The 23248-nt window shown below is 50.5% G+C and overlaps 1 protein-coding gene across 1 annotated transcript; it reads left to right on the forward strand.

The window, feature by feature from the left end:
* Positions 1–7135: 7135 nt before the first annotated feature.
* LOC309684274 (olfactory receptor 14I1-like) lies at positions 7136–22883 on the forward strand (the record flags this gene model as incomplete). Its single annotated transcript, XM_082500205.1, has 3 exons — positions 7136–8047; positions 22398–22493; positions 22842–22883. 3 exons carry the CDS (start codon positions 7136–7138, stop codon positions 22881–22883), a joined length of 1050 nt encoding a protein of 349 aa, XP_082356331.1.
* Positions 22884–23248: the final 365 nt, after the last annotated feature.

A 23248-nucleotide genomic window follows, 5' to 3' on the forward strand; every position in this document is an offset into this window, starting at 1 on the left:
CAACAAGTCAATGTCCTTCTTATGTTGGGGGCTCCAGAACTGGAGGCAGCACTGCAGGGGGGTCTAACCAGAGCAGAGCAGAGGGGCAGAATCCCCTCCCTCACCCTGCTGGCCATGCTTCTTTTGATGCAGCCCAGGATACGGTTTGCCTTGTGGGCTGCAAGTACACATGCCTGGCTGTTCATCCACCAGTACCCCCAAAACCTTCTTGGCAGATTTACTCTCAATTCCCTCATCCCCCAACCTGCACTGATACTGCACTTGGCCTTGTTGAACTTCATGAGGTTCACATGGGCCCATTTCTACAGCTTGTTCAGGTCCCTCTGGATGGCATCCTGTCCCTCAGGCATGTCAACCGCACCACTCAGCTTGGTGTTGTCTGCTAACTTGCTGAGGGTGCACTCACTCCCACTGTCTATGTTGGTGAAGATGAAGATACTTTACTGGTCTCAATACAGTACCCCTGAGGGACACCACTTGTCACAAATCTCTGTCTGGACATTGAGCTGTTGACCACTACCCTCTGGATGCCATTATCCAAACAATTTCTCAGACACTGAACAGTCCATCCATCAAATCCTTCTCTCTCCAATTTAGAGAGAAGGGTGTTGTGGAGGACTGTGTCAAAGACCCCACAGAATCCCACAGAGAAGACATCTGTAGCTCTCCCTTGTCCACTGATTTAGTCACTCCAGCATAGAAGGTCACGAAGTTGGTCAGGCAGGACTTGTCCTTGGTGAAGCCATGCTGGCTGCCTTGCATCCCCTCCCTGTCCTCCATGGGCCTTAGCATAGCTTCTAGGATGATCTGTTCCATGACCTTTCCAGGCACATTGGTGAGGCTGACAGGTTGGGAGTTCCCAGGGTCCTTTTCTCCACCCTTTTTAAAAATGGGTGCCCTGTTTTCCTTTCCACAGAGACTTCACTGACTGCCATGAATTTTCAAATATCATGGAGAGTGGATTGGCGACTACATCAGCCCATTCCCTCAAGGCTCCGAGATACATCTCATCAGGTCCCATAGACATCTGTATGTTCATCACGTTGTCATCTCCAAACACGTTGAGGAACAGGAAGTTATTGGAAGTGGTCAACATGGATTTACCAAGGGTAAATCATGCTTGACCAATCTGATAGCTTTTCTATAACTGGTTGGCTGGATGAGGGGAGAGTCGTAGATGTCATCTACCTTGACTTCAGCAAGGCTTTTGACACTGTCTCCCATAACATCGTCATTAGGAAGCTGAGGAAGTATGGGCTAGATGAGGTGAAAGCAAGGTGGATTGAGAGTTGGCTGCAGGACAGAACTCAGAGGGTTGTGATCAGCAGCAAAGAGTCTAGCTGGAGGCCTGTAACCAGTGGTGTCCAACAGGGGTCAATACTCGGTGCAATTTTGTTGAATATATTTATCAATGACCTGGATGAGGGGACAGAGTGTATCCTCAGCAAGTTTGCTGATGATACCAAACTGGGTGGGGTGGCTGACACCCCAGAGGGCTGTGCTGCCATCCAGCGTGACCTGGACAGGCTGGAGAGCTGGGCAGAGAAGAACCTAATGAGGTTCTACGAGAGCAAGGGCAAGGTCCTGCACCTGGGGAGGAAGAATGCTAGGCACCAGTATAGGTTAGGGGTGGACCTGCTGGAAAGTAGTTCTGAGGAGAAGGATCTGGGGGTCCTGACAGATGGTAAATTATCCATGGCCCAGCAATGTGCCCTTGTAGCCAAAAATGCCAATGGCATCCTGGGCTGCATAGGGAAGAGTGTGGCCAGTAGGTCGAGGAAGGTCATTCTCCCCCTCTACTCTGCCCTGGTGGGGCCACAGCTGGAATATTGTGTCCCGTTCTGGGCTCCCCAGTTCAAGAGGGACAGGGAACTGCTGAAACAAGTCCAGCATAAAGCAACTAAGATAACTGAGAGGTTGGAGCATCTCCCTTATGAGGAAAGGCTGAGAGAGCTGGGACTCTTTAGCCTGGAGAAGAGAAGGCTGAGTGGAGACCTTATTATGGCATACAAGTACCTAAAGGGTGGGTTGAAGGAGGATGGAGCCAGGCTCTTTTCAATGGTTCCCAGTGGCAGGACGAGGGGCAATGGGCACAAGTTACTACACAGGACGTTCTGTTCAAATACACGGAAAAACTTCTTTACAGTGAGGGTGACAGAGCACTGGCCCAGGCTGCCCAGGGAGGTTGTGGAGTCCCCTACTCTGGAGGTTTTGAAGACCGCCTGGATGCAGTCCTGAGTAATGTGCTCTGGGCAATCCTGCTTTAGCAGGGGAGTTGGACTAGATGATCTCTAGAGGTCGCTTCCAACTCTGAAACTCTGTGATTCCGTGACCCCTGTGAAAGCCCTTGATGTGCTTCACCAAGCAGAGTGGTCAAGCCCACAGCCCCATCCCCTGCGGAGGGGTATCCTTTGCCTCTCCAAATACTCTGAGCACTTCCTGGGGGCAATGCAATGTGGGACTGTGTAACACCAGGTGCAGATCAGCAGTAGTGCACGTCCCAGGCTCTGTGGAGGGCAGGCGAGGAGAAAAAATGCACCGGAGATGTCAGAATCTGGTGTCCTCTCATGGCGCACAGTGGAAGAGACAGAAGCCATAGCTAAGCAGACAAGGGTCTCAGTTCTGTTGGGGTGTCAAAGCCCCACCAAGGCCCTTGGCCATCCCCACCACAGCTACACACTCCTACGCCTGTGCCTGCTTCCTTCCTTCCAGCACTGTGGTTTTCTGAGGCTTTGCCAATGCCTGTGACGTCCCTACAATGCATGTGGATTCTTCAGTCATGACGACCTTCCAAAATGTATCACAGCAGCCCTCTTGTGACATTGGGCTGCTCTCCCAACATCTTTAGATTCATCCCATCTGCTCCAATGGACTACTAAGGGTTGACCTTAGCTAAGTACCCCCAGACTTGGTCTCCATCCACTGCTGGCTTTTGCGTGGGGTTTTGCCTCTTAGGCACATGGAACTGAGAGGCCTTGCTGGTGAAGAAGGAGGAGAGAAGAGAACACAGAAAATCTCAGATCTATCTACACATGCTCTTACCAAATTCAGCAATGGCCACCCATTATGTTCAGTTCTTCTTCAAAAGTTCCTGGAGTAGTGACAGCTCATCCTTGTGCCCTTGAACTTCCGTGCAAGTGTCAGCTCAATAGGACCTGTGGCTTTTCTAAACCAACTGTATTTCTGAATTCTTCCTTTGTTTTAACATGTGCATCCACATCTCTCATGCTTCATTTTCTCTATGGAGCTTCCCCATGAATTTCCTGTTTCCCCAAGCTCCTCTCCTGACAGCTGGGCTTGTTTTTTCTGACTATTGGTATGACTACACTCTCCTACTTGACAGATGCTGTCCTTGCAGATGAGGTATACTGAGCTCTGCTGTCCTTCTGTGCCACTCACATGGGCTCCCCGACTAAAAGTCACAAGACTAAGCCAAAGGCTGCTCCTCCAAGGTCTAGCACCTACACTCTTGTATTCTCCTTCCCTTTGGGAGGGCAGACCCCGCTATTTCATGGACACGATAGCCAAAGCTGACATTCTTGTAACGTCCGTGTCCAGCTCTTACCTTCTTTGAAATTAACAGGTGCAGATGAGTATTACCATTGTTGGCCAATCGGGCAGCTGTGCTATAGAGACTGGGATCCTTAGCTGTGTCTTGACCAATATTCTCGAGAAGCCTCCAGGACAGTTTGCAAGCAGTTGTGGTCCCCTTCCAGTGAATGCCAGGGCAATTAAAGTTACCAAGGTGATGTAAATAGGTTTGTTGTCTCCCACCACAATGTAACCCTTACCGGTCTCTTTTCTGACCCTTACACACAGGGGTTCACCCAGTTTATTTATCACCTAGAGGAGCTCCACAAATCTAAGCAGGTCCTTCACCCTGAGGGCAAGCCTCTCTCAAAATTTCTGCCCTCCTGATCATCCTGTACCCACCCATCATAGCACCCCAGTCATGGCAGATGTCCCAACATCACTCAGCTCTTCTTCCCTCCAAGTGCAATGAAGAGATGGCACACACAGCTCCAGCCCCTCCTCTCTGTGCCCAGCCTGAAGGCCCTGGGGCATGGCTGGGCTGCAGCACCTCAGCTCTGGCACACTTGGGCTGAGAGCAGACTCGCAAGAGGGAAACCTGCTTCCAAGGCCCCAAGACCTCAGCTGTGCAAAGGCTTTGCTTCAGAGCAGAGACATGCTGAAGTGGGTGGCAGATGGCAGTATGAAGAAGAAATGAGATGCACACAAAGGGAGCAAGCTCTGTGGTGGAGATCAAGCTGGTCTCAAGAATAAGATTATGTTGAAAATGTCCTTGGTGTGGACATGCAGTGATTCAGGCTCACTGTGAAAACCATTGGCCTGATCCATGATTGTATCATCAAGGGGATAGCTAAAAAATTCAAGAGAGAAGATCCAGCATAGTTTGAGAGTGAAGGAACACGAGAGGAGGCCCTGGTGTGATGTGTTTGCTGTTCAGGCGCTGCCCAGAGTCTCTGGAGAGAGAAGGGACAGAGCTTGTGCCACTGCAGGGGTGGGATTCAGTCACCGGCCCAAAGGCACCCACTCTGTCTGAGATGCCCTGGGGTGATGCCTGTCACACAGCCAGGCTGGATGGGAACGGGTCTCCTGTACAGGACCTCTGCTGTCCCTGTCAGCCACATGCAGTTGTTCTGAACAGCCCTTGCACCTCCCTGAGCACTACAGGACGGAATTTGTAAACTAAATTGAGGTTCAGCTGCCCTGAATTAGGTCAGGCAATGAAGGGATGCACGTGAGACCACTGCCATCGTACTCCAGGGACATGTGGAAAAGACAGCTGATGGAGAAGAGAAGGAGAGAGACTGAGCTCTGCCTGTGCCACATGACTCCATTTGGTCAGCTGAATCCCTCTATGGGCTGCCCTGGGCAGAAGGAAGAGTTTCAGGGGCACTTGTCCTCCACGTGGACACCTTGTGTCATTGAAGTTGGCCAAAGGGTTTTCCCACCAGCCTCCACCAAGATGCCCCCAGATGCTGCCCTGTCTCTATGAACTGCTCCACTAGAGCTTGCACTTCCCAACATGCCTCTTGGTCACCCCTGCCACCAAAGATATCCCCAGGTGTCTGTGTCCAAAAATCTTCCTCCTGCCCTCCCTCTCCATTACTTCACAAGGGAGCTGAGACCAGGAGCTCACATGCAGAAGCAGATTTTTTGCTATTGTGAAGTGAGGCCAGAGGAATGCCACCTGCTGGGGGTTTGTGGTGGGCATGGGATGGAGCTAACTCCTGTTGTAGCCCCAGGGACTACAAACCCAGGCTGAGAAACCTCCATTGACTCAGCTAATGCCTTCCCTTCTAACAGGAAAAGGAGATTGCTCCCTGGCATTGTCTGGGTGTTCTCTCTAATACTAAAACAAAAAAAAAAAAGTATTCTTGGACCTCACTCTTTCTCTGACTGAGAATTGAAACTGCTGGATGGAAATTTCTCACCCCAGCTGAGGGAGAAACCATCAGTGATGTCTTCAGCTTGTTTCCCAGCAGGTTCCCCTGGAGCCCCAGGGACACCTCCAGGGAGCCCAGAGGAGACAGAAAAGCTGCTGCCCTGGGCTGGTCCTCTGCTGCTGATCTGGGCTGGGCTGCTGGGCCGGAGGGAGCTCCTGGCAAGCGGGCAGCGCTGCAGAGAGACAGCTCTGCCCAGGAGCAGCTCCTCTGCACAGCGCAGCAGGGCTGAGGGCACTGCCTGCAGGCAGCGAGGGCAGAAGAGAGAAGGGAGAGAGAGGTAAAGGCAGTCTGGGGTGGGAGGACAGGAGAGAGCTCACCGGGGGAGAACCCTTCACAGCCTTTCCCATGGTAAGTCTGTGGCTGTGGGGCAATGCAGATGAGTTCCTGGCAATGTCTCCTACACCTGCACATGCCATGGCTGATAGGAGCTGTCAGGTTGGCTCTCCTGGCTTTTCTGGTGTGTTGAAGGACATTGTGCTTCAGAGCAGGGATGCCCCACTGCACCATCAGAGGGACAATGAAGGTCAGCTGCCTTCTCCCAGGGATTGGTCTGAGGTTTGAAGATAGGTGTGCAGGCAGGGGTGGGCAGGGCTGTCCTTGCCAGCAGGGTCCCTGCACCCCGGGGGCTGTGTGCCGGGGCAGGGACTCTGCCGCCTGCCAGGGTCAGCTCTCCGCCTGCCCAGGGAGCTCCCCACAGAGATTCTCAGGGGAGAAGCCGTGGGTGGAAAGAACACAACCTCTGGCAGGGCAGTGTCCTTCTGCTGTACAGAGGAAAGTCAAGGCAGGGGCTACCTTAAAGACAGAGACCTTTCCAGGCTCTGTGCTCTCAGCTTTCTCCTAAGGGAAAGGAGCTGTCACTGTGACACTGAGGGATCACCACATCTGCCAAAAACCTCATCAGGTGCCTTCACCCACTCCTCCACCTACAGACAGCACCAGCATCCCCTCTGCTTGCAGCATCAGGCTGGATCTGCTCCACTCCTTCGGACCCGCACAGAGGGAGGTGGCCCTGGGCAGTGCCCTGCTGCTGGGAGGGGGCTGCAGGGAAGAGCTGAGCACACAGCGGGTGGGATGGGCTCTGGCAGCACTGGCAGGGGGAGACCTGGGGACAGAGCAACAGCTCCTGGCAGGGACAGCCCCAGGCAGCAGAGAGCCCCTCCACCCTTCTGCATCCCTCTCTGCTCAGCTGCACAGGGAGAGAGAAAGCTGTGTGGAGAAATGGGCTTTGAAACTGGTCTCTCCCACACTCACAAAAGCCCTTTCATTTTTTTTTTTCTTCAAGTACTTTTTTAGGGGGTCGTTTGTCCCATGGAGATAGGTGTATGCAGGAGTACCTGCGTGGTGACCAGCAGGTCACTGGTGGGCAGAGCAGCTCTCCTGACTCTGCACTAGGGCACAGAGAGCCTTTTTGTCCCTCCGAGCTCTCCAGTTTTCAGGCTAAAAGCACTGAGAAAGAGGAGTTTTTCTGCCCCTTCAAAGGAAGTGCCCTCAGCAGCACAAACCAGATCAGACTAAAAGGAGCTGAATGAAACTATGCCAAAGATAGAGAAATCTATGTGGAGGGATTTTTTTGTGAAATATCACAGGATTGTCTCAGAGAAGTCTGCCGTGTATTGTCAATGTGTTCTCCTCTTTCAACAGTGGCCCATGCTCACACTGAACAAATGTTCAACAGCAGCTCCATCACCCACTTCCTCCTCCTGGCATTCGCAGACACACGGGAGCTGCAGCTCTTGACCTTCTGGCTCTTCCTGGGCATCTACCTGGCTGCCCTCCTGGGAAATGGCCTCATCATCACCGCCATCGCCTGCGACCATCGCCTCCACACCCCCATGTACTTCTTCCTCCTAAACCTCTCTGTTCTGGATCTGGGCTCCATCTCCACCACTCTCCCCAAAGCCATGGCCAATTCCCTCTGGAACACCAGGGCCATCTCCTATCAAGGGTGTGCTGCACAGGTCTTCTTTTTCTTTTTCTTTGCTACAGCAGAGTTTTCTCTTCTCACAGTCATGTCCTATGACCGCTACGTTGCCATCTGCCAACCCCTGCACTACGGGACCCTCATGGGCAGCAGAGCTTGTGTCCGCATGGCAGCAGCTGTCTGGGGCAGTGTTTTTCCCTATGCTGTGCTGCACACGGCCAATACATTTTCACTGCCCCTCTGCCAGGGCAATGCCCTGGACCAGTTCTTCTGTGAAATTCCACAGATCCTCAAGCTCTCCTGCTCACATTCAGACTACCTCAGGGAAGTTGGTTTTCTTGTGTTTGGTAGTTGTTTAGCTTTTGGGTGCTTTATTTTCATTGTGATCTCCTATGTGCAGATCTTGAGGGCAGTGCTGAGGATCCCCTCGGAGCAGGGACGGCACAAAGCCTTTTCCACGTGCCTCCCTCACCTGGCCGTGGTCTCCCTGTTTCTCAGCACTGCCATATTTGCCTACCTGAAGCCCCCTTCTATCTCCTCTCCAGTTTTCAATGTAATGGTTGCAGTGCTGTATTCAGTGATTCCTCCATCATGGAACCCCCTCATTTACAGTATGAGGAACCAGGACCTGAAGGATGCCCTCTGGAAATTGATGGTCAGATGATTTTCAGAAGCACTTAACTTTCTTCTTCTGTGAATCACTTACAAAATAACTCGTTCTAGGTCATGCTGATCTTCTGTGTTGTTGTTGTTTTTGTTTTGTTTTGGTTTTTTTTTTTTTAAAGTTTTCGTTTTGTCTTTGGGTTTTTTTGCCTTTTTATACTTTTTTAATATTGTCCAGAATATTTTTTTTCTTTTTATATTTCTAACTAAGCACTTTTCAGACTTAGTGATATTCACAGACTGTGTAAATAAGCATTCATGCTCTCATAGAATCATAGAATCATATGTTTGGAAGGGACCTCTGGAGATCATCTAGTCCAACCCCCCTGCCAGGGCAGGGAAAGCATGGAGCGCTCCATGTTCAAAGAAATAAAAATCTTCCAGCAACTTGTTTGCCCAAGATCATTTATTTTGAGGCCTTCTCTGGAGCAGCAGAGCAGTGCCTGTGTGCAGAGCTGGAGGGGAAAGAGTCCCAGCACAGCAGCACTGCCAAGGAGCACCAGCCTTGGTCTTGCCAGAGCTGCTCTCTTGCCACTTCCACGCTCTCCTCCGGAGCCCTTGCCTTGCTGTAAGGCTGAGTGCTCGGGCAGCTCCTAGTCCTGCTGTGTGGCAGCCCTGTGAGCACAGGAGGGACAGGCACTGAGCGCTGCTCTGACAGAGCTGGCCTCCCTAACAGCACCTCCAGCGTACCAGGGGGTCTCCTCAGGGCAGGGCCTGAAGGCTTAGGTCTTCTTCCAAAGTTGTCCTCAAGAATATTCCCAAGAATGTGCATCTGAAAAGAAAACACCAGTGTACAGCATAACTATGTGGGTTTTCAGGGCGGAGGCAAGCAGCAGTGTGCTCCCACAGCCAGGACTCCTGGGAAAGACATGAAGGACTGGCAGAAGAGGGTCTTCACTGGGGCTGTCTGTGCTGGACATGCCAGCGAATATCCCCCAGGACAATCGTCACACACCTAGTGGAAAACTACCACATTTCTAACAGTCCCCACCATTCTAAAGTGATCTCCTTCACCTGCCTTTTCTCGTTCCTTGCAAATTCCCATGTGCTACCTCACCCTCCCCTGTCCTTATCACAGAATCACAGAATCACCCAGCTTTCAGAGTTGGAAGGGACCTCTAGAGATCATCTAGTCCAACTCCCCTGCTAAAGCAGGATTGCCTAGAGCACATTACTAAGTATTGCATCCAGGCGGGTCTTGAAAACCTCCAGAGAAGGGGACTCCACAGCCTCCCTGGGCAGCCTGGGCCAGTGCTCTGTCACCCTTCTTCACAGTTAAAGAAGTTTTTTCTTGTATTTGAATGGAACTTCCAACTTGTGCCCATTACCCCTCATCCTGTCACTGGGAACCATTGAAAAGTGTCTGGCTCCATCCTCCTTCAACCCACCATATATAGACACTTATACACCATAATAAGGTCTCCCCTCAGCCTTCTCTTCTCCAGGCTAGTCCCAGCTCTCTCAGCCTTTCCTCATAAGGGAGATGCTCCAATCCCTTAATCATCTTAGTTGCCCTTCGCTGGACTCTCTCCAGCAGTTCCCTGTCCCTCTTGAACTGGGGAACCCAGAACTGCACACAGTATTCCAGTTGTGGCCTCACCAGGGCAGAGTAGAGGGGCAGAATGACCTCCCTCAACCTACGGGCCACACTCTTCCCTATGCAGCCCAAGATGCCATTGGCCTTCCTTGCTACAAGGGAACATGGCTGGCTCATGGATAATTTGCTATCAGGACCCGCAGATCCTTCTCCTCAGAACTGCTTCCCAGGAGGTCCGCCCCTAACCTATACTGGTGCTTTGCATTCTTCCTCCCCAGGTGCAGGACCCCACACTTGCTCTTGTAGAACCTCACTAGGTTCTTCTCTGCCCAGCTCTTCAGCCTGTCCAGGTCATGCTGGATGGCAACATGGCCCTCTGGAGTGTCAGCCACCCCACCCAGTTCGGTATCATCAGCGAACTTGCTGAGGATACACTCTATCCCCTCATCCAGGTCATTGATGAATATATTGAACAAAATTGGACCGAGTATTGACCCCTGGGGGACACCACTGGTTACAGGCCTCCCACTTGACACTGCTCCATTAACCACAACCCTCTGAGTTCTGTCACACACTCAGCTCTCAATCTACCTCACTGTCTCCTCATCTAGCCCACTCTTCCTTAGATTCCTCATGAACATGGTCTCCTGCAGTCTCCTTATAGCCAGTTGTTGACAGCTGGGCTGATGTCCTGCTTTGAAGTAAAACATTACCAATTTTTTTCAGAATTTTACCTTTCAGCTAAGCCTTTTCTAACTACCTGCACTCTCTGAAATTAAAGGGGTATTCTTCAGACAGTGTCTGCTTCTAGCCAATAAAGTCTGATGTTTGTAGTTGATGCCACAGAATGATGCGCAGAGAGGCTCTTGCTTATACTTATTGCTATAACACCCAAGGGCAGTGACCTTTGTCATGTGCCCCGTTGGAGGGTGGGAAGCAGAACAGCGTAGCCGGGTCGCACCTGCGGGGAGGAGTGGACAGTGCCTCATGCTCAGTATAAAAGCGGAGGGATCAAAGGGTCAGCCCTCTTTCTTCAGTGGACAGTGTCTGAGGAGGACTCTATGTGTTCGTTTGCCTTTGACCCTGATCGGTGTGTTCCTGAATCCCGATCAGGAATCCCGTTCCTGTCCATCACTGAAACCAGGCTGGGATGTTCCCAGTGTCTCCCAGTGACATGATCGTTACCCTGGGAGCTCGATGCTGGATTTTTATATAAGCTTTATATTTCATTTTTTATTGATATTATTATCATTTGTTTCTATTTTAATACTTCATTACAGTAGTTTCAGTTTTCCTTAAAACCCATAAATCTCTCCTTCTATTTCTCTCTTCTCTTCTGGGAAGAGAAAGAGCTTAAAGGCAGTATCTGTCATTTGTTTAGTGTCCAGCCCAGCCTAAACCACACCACCTGCTTTCCTCCATCAGGCAAGAGTGGTCCAAAGCACCGAGTGGGACTCGCTCTGTGCCAAGACTTGGAGGTGGCATAAACAGTCCAGGGAAGGGAAGTATTTTGGGGCTGTCCTGGGGACTGTGCCAGACACAAAAATTAGCTTTCGTAATGCTGTAGGTCCCAGTATGATAAAAATGATAAGAACATTTCAATAAGATAAGGCAACAAAGAAACAGAATGAAAGATGTAGAGTGAAGGAAATGGCCACCTGAATCTATAAGCATCAAAAATTGTAGGTGGTGTTCTCCTTACTTGGTTCTGTCCTGTTTTCAGATACTGATCTCTGGGGAGTTTTGTGTGCTGCCTCTGTTTGCAAAGGCAAGTGATGGTAAAATTGGGGTGGGATGCAATTACAGGGACACGGAACGGTGTTGCCACTGTAGGTGCCTGGGACCCTCTGCCCAGGCTCCAGCTGCGGCTTCCCAGAGGCTCTGGTCTCCAGCAGCTCCTCTGGGAGAGCAGCCAGGCCCAGGCATGTGCTTCAGAGACACGGGGTCCTCTGGAGGTACCACTGGGTACTGATGGTCAGACAGCAGAGCGCTGCCTGAAAGCCTGAGACATTTTGACAAGTGTATAAGCACCACCTCATCATCTGACACACATGAATACTTTTAATAAAAATTTGATGTTCTTCCATGAGATCAAAATGAGGAGTTTTCAGGACGTTGGTTGATAGCAAGAGGAGAGCTATGGACCTTCCCCTCTATTTGCACTGTCAGGACTCTCTCTCTCAGGCTCTGCATTTAATCTCCCTCATCTTCCATGTATTTCCACCTCTTCTAACAAACCTGACCATGTCTGAAGGCACCTTTCCAGCAATGCACATGCACAGAAGCACTTGCGATTACGCTTTACATTTCCCTTCCCCTCCTCTTTCATCATTCAGAAACCTCTCCACAATCCCGTTGGTGCTGTGAGCTTCGGGCAGTTAAAACTCACCTGTCTTTGAGTACTCTGTGGAATTCTGTCTTCAGGCAGCTCTTTCTTTGTGCTTATTATCATAAGCACAGGTTCAACAATGTTTCAGGTTCAACATGGTTTCAGGTTCAACAAGGCCAAGTGCCGGGTCCTGCCCTTGGGGCACAACAACCCCATGGACGCTACAGGCTTGGGGCAGTGGGGCTGGAAAGCTGCCCGGGGGAGAAGGACCTGGGGGTGTCGGTGGACAGCCGGCTGAATATGACCCAGCAGTGTGCCCAGGTGGCCAAGAAGGCCCACAGCATCCTGGCCTGTATCAGAAATAGTGTGGCCATCAGGACTGGGGCAGTGATTGTCCCCCTGTACTTGGCACTGGTGAGACCCCACCTCGAGTACTGTGTTCAGTTTTTGGGCCCTCAGTACAAGAAGGACATTGAGGTGTTGGAGTGTGTCCAGAGAAGGGCAACAAAGCTGGTGAGGGGTCTGGAGGACAAGTCTTACGAGGAACGACTGAGGGAATTGGAATTGTTCAGCGTGGAGAAGGGGAGGCTGAGGGGAGACCTTATCACTCTCTACATCTCTCTGAAAGGAGGTTGTAGAGAGGTGGGGGCTGACCTCTTTTCCCTAGTGACAAGTGATAGGATGAGAGGAAATGGGTTCAAGATATGCCAGGTGAGATTTAGATTTGATATTAGGAATTTTTTTTCACTGAAAGAGTTATCATGCATTGGAATAGGCTGCCCAGGGAGGTGGTGGATTCGCCATCCCTGGAGGTGTTTAAAAAAAGGCTAGATGTGGAACTTGGGGACGTGGTTTAGAAGTGGTTTTGTCAGGGTAGGTTAATGGTTGGATTTGATGATCTTAAAGGCCCCTTACAACCTCAACAATTCTATGATTCTATGATTCCGTTCTGTGAAATCCATGCTAATGGTTTTTGGACATGTTCTTCTGTTGTTGGTGCCCAGAAGTGTCACCAGGGAGGACTCTGACTGATGGACCAACACTCCTCACCAAAGTGAGCTTGTACAGCTAGTAGCTCCCTGGGTCGCACATTTGGACTCTTTCAAAGACGGGTGCTACACTTGCTTGTCCTCTCTCATCGGAAACCTCTGCCAATCCCATGACCTGTCAAAAGGGTTATTCCAAAGAAATATTGATCTTCCCCTGTAACCTCATTACCACTCCTCTCCCGTTACACATGGTGTGTACTTTCTCTAATCTTTCAGGTGCTTATACTTCTCCTGAGACAATGTTCATTTCTAAAGTCATCTTTGCAGATGCAGACTCTCTGGGCAAAGGCCCACTCCATTCTTCGCCACTTTTCTCCTCCCCTTACTCTTTCTTCACTCAGGTACCTCTCACCTGTGTTGCTGCTTTGACTTTCAGGGAGTTAAAACCCTGCCTGTCTTTCAACAGTCTAATTGTCTCCTCGGCCAACTCTTTAATTGTGTCTATATCTGTCTTTTCTATCTACCTTCCTAATCTATTTCTCCTAAGAACTCCCTTGTAGAAAGGCAGCCTCATGAGAGGGAGCTTGTCCTGAGCATGTGATTGCGGAGTGTGTGTTATTGTGTAGGAAAACCGATTATGCTTTACTTTTCTTTTCTTACAACCAGGAAAAGTTCTCCTGTGCCTGGGTGCAGCCAGGGCTCTGAGGAGCGCGGGTGGGAGATGGGGCAATGGGTCTGTGACATCCAGCTGCAGACCTCAGTGGAGAAGTCTGATGCAAGGACCAGGGGTGTCAGTCCCAGGTGGCCAATGTCAGAAATGGGGAGGGTGGGGAGGTGAGGAGCAAAGCTGTCCTACAGTGTCAGACCTCCAGGGACTGCTTTTCCTCCCTGTCCAGACCTCCTGAACGGACACCCTCTATCCAGAACAATCAGAGAATGCTTCTATCACAATCATAAGCGATAATCATGAGTAACACATTATATCCTTTAAAATAAAAAAGACATTTTTATTAGGTGCACTTTGAAATCTCCTCCTTAACTACACTCTGAAACTTCTCTAATTGGCTGTACAAGTCTTGAAGACAAGAAAGATAAACACCTCGTTAGGGCTTTCTGTCTTCTAATGAACCCCACGGTGTATTTGGTGCTGAGTCCATGAGCCTCAGACACTGAGAGAAGACTGAACAAAGTGCTCAAGAAGTCCAAGTCAGGAGCAAAGTACCTGGAAGCCTTGATTGGCCCCACTGAGGGTCGTTACTGCCAAAGCCTCCCCAGGGACTCGTTAGAGGAGATAACTGGAGGCTGTGGTTGCAGGTAGGCAGAGGCACTGTGCAGGTGGCTGTAATGCTGAGGAACCCCTTGGCTTGTTTGATGCAGCAGAAAGGCCAAACCCTGACCCCCAGGCCCTGGGAAGGCAGGTCCTGCTCCTCACTGGTGGCTCAGGGCTCTTCACAGAATCATAGAATCACAGAATAGTCAGGGTTGGAAGGGACCTCTGGAGATCATCTAGTCCAACGCCCCTGCCAGAGCAGGGTCACCTACAACAGGTTACACAGGACAGCGTCCAGGCGGGTTTTGAACGTCTCCAGAGTGGGAGACTCCACAGCCTCTCTGGGCAGCCTGTTCCAGCCCTCCACTACTCTCAAAGTGAACAAGTTCCTCCTCATGTTAGGATGGAACTTCATATGTTCAAGCTTGTGCCCATTACCCCTCGTCCTATCAATGGGCACCACTGAAAAAAGACTCCTCCCATCTCTCTGGCATCCTCCCTTTAAGTATTTGAAAGCATTAATAAGATCCCCCCTCAGTCTTCTTTTCTCTAGACTAAAGAGACCCAAGTCCCTCAGCCTTTCCTCATATGAAAGATGTTCTAATCCCCTCATCATCTTCGTAGCCCTTTGCTGGACCCTCTCCAGCAGATCCCTGTCTTTCTTGAACTGGGGAGCCCAGAACTGGACGCAGTACTCCAGATGCGGCCTCCCCAGGGCAGAGTAGAAGGGAAGGATGACCTCCCTCGACCTGCTGGCCACACTCTTCTTGATGCACCCCAGGATGCCATTGGCCACAAGGGCACATTGGTGGCTCATGGTCATCTTGTTTTCCACCAGGACTCCCAGGTCCCTTTCCACATAGCTGCTCTCCAGCAGGTCAGCCCCCAAACTGTACTGATGTGTGGGGTTATTCCTCCCCAGATGCAGTACCCTACAATTACCCTTGTTGAATTTCATTAGGTTCCTCCCTGCCCAACTCTCAGCCTGTCCAGGTCACGCTGTAAAGCAGCACAGCCTTCTGGCGTGTCAGCCACTCCTCCCAGTTTAGTGTCATCAGCAAACTTGCCGATGGTACACTCTATCCCTTCATCCAGATCATCGATGAATATATTGAACAGGACTGGAACCAGTACTGACCCTTGAGGGACACCACTTGTTACTGACCTCCAACCAGACTCTGCACCACTAACCACAACCCTCTGAGCTCTATCTGTCAGCCAGTTCTCAATCCACCCCACTGTCCATTCATCTAGCCCGCACTTCCTAAGCTTGCATGTGAGGATGATGTGGGAGACAGTGTCGAAAGCCTTGCCAAAGTCAAGGTAGACAACATCCACTGCCCTCCCCTCATCCACCCATCCAGTCACTTCATCATAGAATGCTATCAGATTAGTCAGACACAACTTCCCCTTAGTGAATCCATGTTGACTACTTCTGATAACCTTCTTTTCATCCAGGTGCTTTGAGATGATACCCAGCACAAGCTGTTCCATCATCTTTCCAGGGATGGAGGTGAGGCTGACCAGCCTGTAGTTTCCCGGGTCATCCTTCTTGCCCGTTTTGAAGACTGGAGTGACATTAGCTATCCTCCAGTCCTCGGGCTCCTCACCTGTCCTCCAGGACCTTTCAAAGATGATGGGGAGCGGCCCAGCAATGACTTCCCCCAGCTCCCTCAGCACTCGAGGGTGCATCCCATCAGGCCCCATGGATTTGTGGATATCCAGTTTATCTAACTGATCTCTAACTTGCTCCTCGTCAACCAAAGGAAAGTCTTGCTCCCTCCAGACTTTCTCTGTTACCTGCAAAGTCTGGGTTTCCCGAGGACTGGCCCGAACAGTGAAGACAGAAGTGAAGTATGCATTTAGCAACTCTGCCTTCTCTGCATCATCTGTCACCACGGCACCTGTCTCATTCAACAGCGGGCCCACATTTTCCCTAGTTTTCCTTTTGTCTCCTATATACTTAAAGAAACCATTCCTGTTGGCCTTGACATCCCTCGCCAGGTTCAATTCCAAGGCTGCCTTGGCTTTCCTTGTTTCCTCCCTGCATACCCTGACAGCATTCTTGTATTCCTCCCAAGCAGTCAGCCCCTTCTTCCACCTATTGTAAACTCCCTTCTTCCACCTGAGCTTTTTCAGAAGGTCCCTGCTCAGCCATGCAGGTCTTCTTCTTCCCTTGCCTGATTTCTTTCTCTTTGGGATGCACTGATCCGGAGCTTGGAGGAAGTGACGCTTAAATAGCAGCCAGCTCTCTTGAGCCCCCTTACCCTCTAGAGCCCTCTCCCATGGGATTTCTCCAAGCAACTCCTTGAAACGATCAAAGTTAGCCCTCCTGAAGTTTAAGGTTTCAAATCTACTTGTCATTTTGTGTATACTACACTTAATCCTGAATTCTATCTTCTCATGATCGCTGCAGCCCAGTCTGCCCTCAACCTTTACATCCTCCACCAGTCCCTCTTTGTTTGTCAGTACCAGATCCAGTAGAGCACCTTTCCTTGTAGGCTCCTCCACCACCTGAGTCAAAAAGTTGTCATCAATGCACTGGAGGAACCTCCTGGACTGTACATGCCTAGCTGTGTGGCCTTCCCAGCAGATATCAGCATAGTTGAAGTCCCCCATGAGAATCAAGGCCTGGGATTGTGAGGCGATTTTCACCTGTCTGTAGAAGGCCTCATTAACTACCTCATCCTGATCAGGTGGCCTGTAACAGACACCCACAACAGTGTCTCTCATATTACCCTGCCCCTTGATCCTTACCCACAAGCTCTCAACTTGCTCTTCATCTGCTCCCAGGGAGAGCTCGATGCGTTCCAGTTGCTCTCTCACATAAAGAGCAACTCCACCGCCTCGCCTCACCGGCCTATCTTTCCTAAAGAGAACACAGCCCTCCATGACAGTGTTCCAGTCATGTGAGCCATCCCACCACGTTTCAGTAATTGCAATGAGATCATGGCCCTGTGACCGCATGCAAATCTCTAACTCCTCTTGTTTATTCCCCATGCTGCGTGCATTGGCGTATAGGCCTTTTCAGAAAAGCCAATGAGTGCATAGTATTTGCCCTTGAGGGGTGGTGGACCTTCCAGTCCTCAAAAATACTAGCACTCTGCCCCACAAGTGCTGAGCTCCTACCCCCAGGCGCCTCTCTAGCGAGCCCAGTTACGTGCCCATCCCCATTCCAACCTAATTTAAAGCTCTCTCAGTGAGCCCTGATGACTCTACTCCAAGAACCCTTTTCCCCCTGAGAGACAGGCTTTTCCCATCTGCTGCCTGGTGTTCTGTAAATCAGGCCGTGACCAAAGAACCCAAAACCCTGCTGGTAGCACCAAGTTCGGAGCCAGACATTGCCCTGCTAGCTCTGCCTGTAAACCCCCTCATCATTCCCTGCAACAGAAGGGATAGAAGAAAACAAGACTTGGGCTCCCGATCCCTTAACCAGTTGTCCCAAGGCCCTGAAATCTTTCTTCATTGCCCTTGGTGTTCTTCTTGCTGCATCATCACTGCCTACCTGAAAAACTAAAAGGGGATAATAATCCAATTGCCGCACCAGGGTTGGAAGCCTCCTCTTAACACCACTAGTCCGGGCCCCAGGGAGGCAGCAAACCTCCCTATATAGCGGGTCTGGTCTACATATTGGGCCTTCCGTCCCCCTCAGAATTGAGTTCCCTATTACAATGACCCGCCTTTTGTTTTTTACTGAGGTGGTTTTGATTTGGGGGGTGGTCGGACTAGGCCTCAGTGACACCTCCAACCTGGGAGGGTTATCATCCTCACCGGTGTTCAGTTCCCCTTGCAGAACACTGTATCTGTTGTGCAGTGGGACCTTGGAAGGTGTGGTAGTTGTTGGGCAGATGTGCCTGCGGCGCCTGTTGCGTTGGGCAGGAACATCTCGCCATTGGCCCCTGTCCTCCACGCTACCCTGTCCAGCCCATCAGGGAGAGGAGTGGGAGTCCTCCACAGCAGGGGCTCTGTCTGCCAGCTGGGTTTCTGCCATGGGAGACAGGGTATGACTCCAGGCATCTATCTCCCTCTCGCATTCCCTCATAACCCTCAACCTGCTTTCTTCCTCCCTGAGCTCCATCACTAAGCGTAGCAGCTCCTCTGCCTTGGCAGCCACAGGCATGCTCACCGCTGCCATCCGGCACTGCTGTGAGAGCGGGGCACACCCTGCAGCCCGACGCCTGGGTGGCAGCGTGTTCCCATGAGAGCTCTGTCTGGGAAGCAGCATCAGAGCTGGTGCGTGCAGAGATCAGAGCGGTCATGGTCTTCTGCCGGGTAGATACCGTGGCTACCTGACCGAGTTGGTAGATTTACAGCGCCCTTCCGTGCGACCTGCCGTGCCCTGTTGGCCCGGTCAGTTCACCCACCCAGGGGGTCCGCCCTTCCACAGTGCTCCCAGGGGACACCCTGAGTGATGCCCACTCGCTGCTCGCTTGCTCGGTGCGCAATGACCCAGGTCCTGCGCTCCTTTACAGCTCCTTTAGAATTGCTGCAGGTGGTGCTGGCTCCGCCCCTGCTGCATCAGCAGCCCTCCCACAAGCTGCCGGTCCCGGCATGAGCTAGTCACTTTTCCTGGCTTTAAAAAGCCCCAAGAGAGCCCCTTGCTGGCCCTTTTCGCCTCGATCCCCTTCCCCATTGCGGACTTACCTGCACTGGAGCTGGTCTCCTTGGCCGTGGGTGGTCCTGTCTGGACAGACCCAAGAGCTACTGCACGAGCTATCTCCTGTTTGATCTGCTCAAAGGCTTGTTGTTACTCAAGGCCCCACTCAAAATAGTTCTCTTTCAGGTTACTCGACAGAGAGAGCTCACAAGCTGACTAGAACCTGGAATGTGCGTTCTCCAGAATCCCACAAAACCTAAGAAAGCTTGTGTTTCCTTCTTGTTATCTGGTGGAGATACAGTTGTTATCTTGTTGACTGCTTCCATAGGGACATGATGGCATTCATCTTGCAATTTTATTCCCAAGAACTGAACCTTCTGTGCAAGTCCCTTGACCTTGTTTCTTTTATGGTGAAACCAGCTTTCAGAAGAATCTGAATTACTCTTTTTCCCTTCTCAAACACTTCTGCTTTGCTGCCCCACATAATGTCATCGATGTATTGAGTGCTTCCACCCTGGGATAGTCGATTCCAGGTGCATTGGACACCCCACCATGCGAAAGCAAACTGTGGCCTGCACTCTGCTGCCAAAGGAATTGGGAAAAAATGCATTGGCAATATTAGTTGTAGCACACCACTTTGCTGCCTTTGGCCCCAGTTCATATTGGAGCTCTAGCATGTCTGGTACAGCAGCACTCAGTGCTTCATTCAGGCTACAATAGTCTACCGCTAACCTTCCCCCCCCACCAGACTTTTGCACTGGCCATATGGGACTATTAAAGGATGATTGAGTCTTGCTGATCACTCCTTGGTTCTCCAGTTGATGAATCGGCTCACAGATGGGAGCCAGGGAGTCTCTGTGCAATATTGCTGCCGGTCCTGGTAGCACTTGGCACCTGCTGTTCTTCAACTCTCAGCAATCCCACAGTGAAGGGATCTTCCGACAGACCAGGCAGGGCCTGTTTGATCTTCTCTGTGTTCATGGTGGCTACACCAAAAGCCCGACGGTACCGACGGGTCCTTGAAGTACCCTCTCCTGAGGTAGTCTATACCAAGGGTACATGTTAAAGGAGTCTCCGAGAGGGCTTTCCTGCTGAATCATGAGGTTCAGGCTGGACCCCCTTGCTTTCTAATCTCCTTTTCAGAGCGGAGTCTAGGTGAGGCTGAGTGTCAAGACTGCAGACTCTGCGGCTTTGTTAGCAAGATAAGGAGGTAAAGAGCTAAAGTTCACTAAAAGGACATTGCGATGAAGAGGAGTGGAAGAAGTAAACGACCACCAGATGTCTCTGAAGACCACCGAGAGACTATAGTGCACATGCGCGAGTGGGTAGTAACCTATGGTAATGAGTTCCCGGAAAAGTAATGTGTATGTATATATGGCATGTATATAAGCGGTATAACGAACCCTTTACAGCACGCACGTTAGGAGGAGTGATCCCCTCTGCGTCCAGCGCTGCAATAAAGAATACCTGCTTAATAGTCACTCTGACTATTGAGTCCTGATTTCAGCTTTTCATGGCAACACGACTTATTGGTTTCACAGTATCACAGTATCACAGTATCACAGTATGGTAGGGATTGGAAGGGACCTCAAAAGATCATCTAGTCCAATCCCCCTGTCGGAGCAGGAACACCTAGACGAGGTTGCACAGGAAGGTGTCCAGGCGAGTTTTGAATGTCTCCAGAGAAGGAGACTCCACAACCTCCCTGGGCAGCCTGGGTTTCCTTCTTTACCTTTGGGGGGGCTGCTAGCAGTCCTTGCCTCAGGAGGAGATACAGCTTCTGCTGATGGCCACTCCCTTCTGGTCTCCCAGTTTGTACCAGTTTCAGGGCCATCCATTGTATGAGTCTGGCTTTTCTGGGTGAAAGTTAACGGCACACAGCCTACAAGTTGAGCTACTAACGCTAAGTGAAGTTACTTATGCTAAGTTTAGCAAGCCTCAATTCAAGCTAACTTAAGCAACTACACAATTAATTCTAATATTGCCCAATCAACTTATTCAATTTTCTCACAGGGGCAGAGTGATAATCAGAGAAGGCTCTGATGCAGCGCAAGCATTGTTCCGCAATACCTACAATGTTAGTCTGCTATCAGCATTGTTTCGGTCACAAATTTAAAACGCAGCACCAGAGGAGCTGCTGTGAAGAGAATTGACAGCGCGCCATAGTACAAGAGAGGGCCTCAATACGACATTGTCTTCCTCTCTCTGCATTCTTTCACAAAGCCCTCCAGTCCCATGGGCTGTTCAGGGCTGAGCAACCCCTGACTTGATCCCCATCCGTTGCTGCTTGGTCTCCTCCAGAGCCCTGCCTCAAGGCACAAAGGCCTGGGAGACCTCGCTGCTAAAGACAGAGGCAAAGAGGACACAGAGTACCTCAGACATATCTACACCTTCTCTTACTTAATTTGGCAGCGGCCACACATAATTCTTGCATATTCTTCATCTGTAAATTCCAGAGTAGCAGCTCCCTTGTTGCCCCTGAATTCCCTTGCGTCCTGGTTTGAGGTAAAACAAAACCAATTTTCTGTGCAGTAATTTTACTTTGCAGCTAAGCCTCTTCTAACTAGCTGAACTCTCTGAAATTAACGGTGTATTTATTCAGACAGTAGTCAGCTTCCAGAGTAATGAGACCTGATGTTTATAATTCATACTGAGGAATGGTATGCAGGGAGGCTCTTCCTTGTACTTATTGCTATAACACCCAAGGGCAGCTAAATTTGTTGGAGGGTCAGAAGTGGAAAACCATAGAGGGGTCCCACCTGCGGGGAGGAGTGGACAGGACAGGTGACCCAAAACTGACCAAGAGGGTATTCCATCCCATCTGCCTCATGCTCAGTATAAAAGCTGAGGGATCAAAGGGTCAGTCTCTTTCTTCAATGGCCGAAGTCTGAGGACTCCTCTGTTGTCTGACTTTGATCCTGATCTGTGCATTCCTGACTCCAGTTCCTGAGTTCAGCTCCCATCCCTGACTAAGTCCAGCCTGGGACTTTCCCGGTGCCTGCTGGTGATGTGATTGTCATCCTGGGAGCTTGATACTGGTTTTGTATACATTACATTTTTTTCTCTATTATAATTTTTTTATTTTATATTTTTATTAATATTTCATTAAAGTAGTTCAGTTTACCTTTAAACTCATAAGTCTCTTTCTCTCTCATCCTTCTCTCCCTGAAGGGAGATGCTCTCCCTTTTCTGAAGGGGAGAGAATCAAAAGAGAGCATCTGTCATTCGTTTTAGTGGCCAGCCCAGCCCAAACCATGACACCTTGCAAGTACCTGCTCCAGCGAAGGTTTGGCTTGTCTACAACTATCCTTGTTTCTAAATTCCTCCTTTGAAGCGAGCCCCTTCATCCACCCCCTCAATGCTTTCATGTTTCTACGGACCTTACAAGGGAGTTCCTGTCTTAGCCAAGCTGGCCTCCTGAGATGTCTGCTGGTTTTCCAGAGGATCAGTATGGACACTCCTCTTTCTTAGCAGATGAGGTCCTTGAAGAGCAGCTGTTCTGAGTTCTGCTCCCTTTGAGTAATACTTCCTGCTAAATGTCCCCAGAATAGACCAAAGTCTGTCCCTCTGAGGTCTGACATCTCTTCTCTGATACTCTTCTTCCTCACTTCCCTGGGTAGCTGGAACTGCACTATCTCATGGACGCTACAGCCAAGCCTGACAAGTGGTATCATATACCTGGGCAGCTCTCCCTTGCTTGCGAGTACCAGATGCAGGTGAGCACCACTTTGGTTGGCCTGCCTAGTAGCTGTGCTAAAAAGCTGACCCTAAGATCCTCCAGAAACTGAAAGGAGACTTTTTACCCTGCTGTGAATGTTGCTAAGAGCTAAGATCCAAAGACTTCCTTGGATTGCTTAACAAAGACCTCTTCCACTTTCCCACCCTGACTGCAGATTCTTTATCTCCCATCATGATGTCACCCTAACTGGCCTCTCCTCTGACCCTCATCCACAAGGCCTCACCCAATCTGTTTTCTGTGCAATAGAGAATCTCCATACATCCCATCAGCTCCTTCACACTGAGAGCATCCCCCTCCTGATCCTCCATGTCTATCTCTCTCAAAGAGCCTGTATCCATCAGTTATGGCCCCCCAACCAGTCATGTGAGAGGTCACACCACACCTCAGCAGTTATTCCGTCAATGGCATGGCTCTATGATGGCATGCTGGGCTCCAGCTCCTCCTGTCCGGGCTCCAGCCTGGGGACATTGGTGCACATTTGGGTTGCAGCCCATCAGCAACGAGTCAAGGGCTGAGCCCAGGCTTTTCATGGGAAAACCTGCTATCAAGTGCCCAAGATCCTGTGTGTGCAAAGGCTTTGCTTAGGTGCAGAGACGTGCTGGAGTGGATGGCAGATGGCAATGTAAAGATGAAAGGAGTTGCCTACAATGAAAGCAAAGAGAGCAAACTGTGCAGTCCCCAAGGCCAGACAGAAACAGTGCCATGCTGCGCAGCCCTGGCAGGAGAGGCATT

The sequence above is a fragment of the Vanellus vanellus genome (genome assembly GCF_965231255.1).
Source record: "Vanellus vanellus genome assembly, contig: HAP1_SCAFFOLD_45, whole genome shotgun sequence".
Lineage (NCBI taxonomy): Eukaryota > Metazoa > Chordata > Aves > Charadriiformes > Charadriidae > Vanellus > Vanellus vanellus.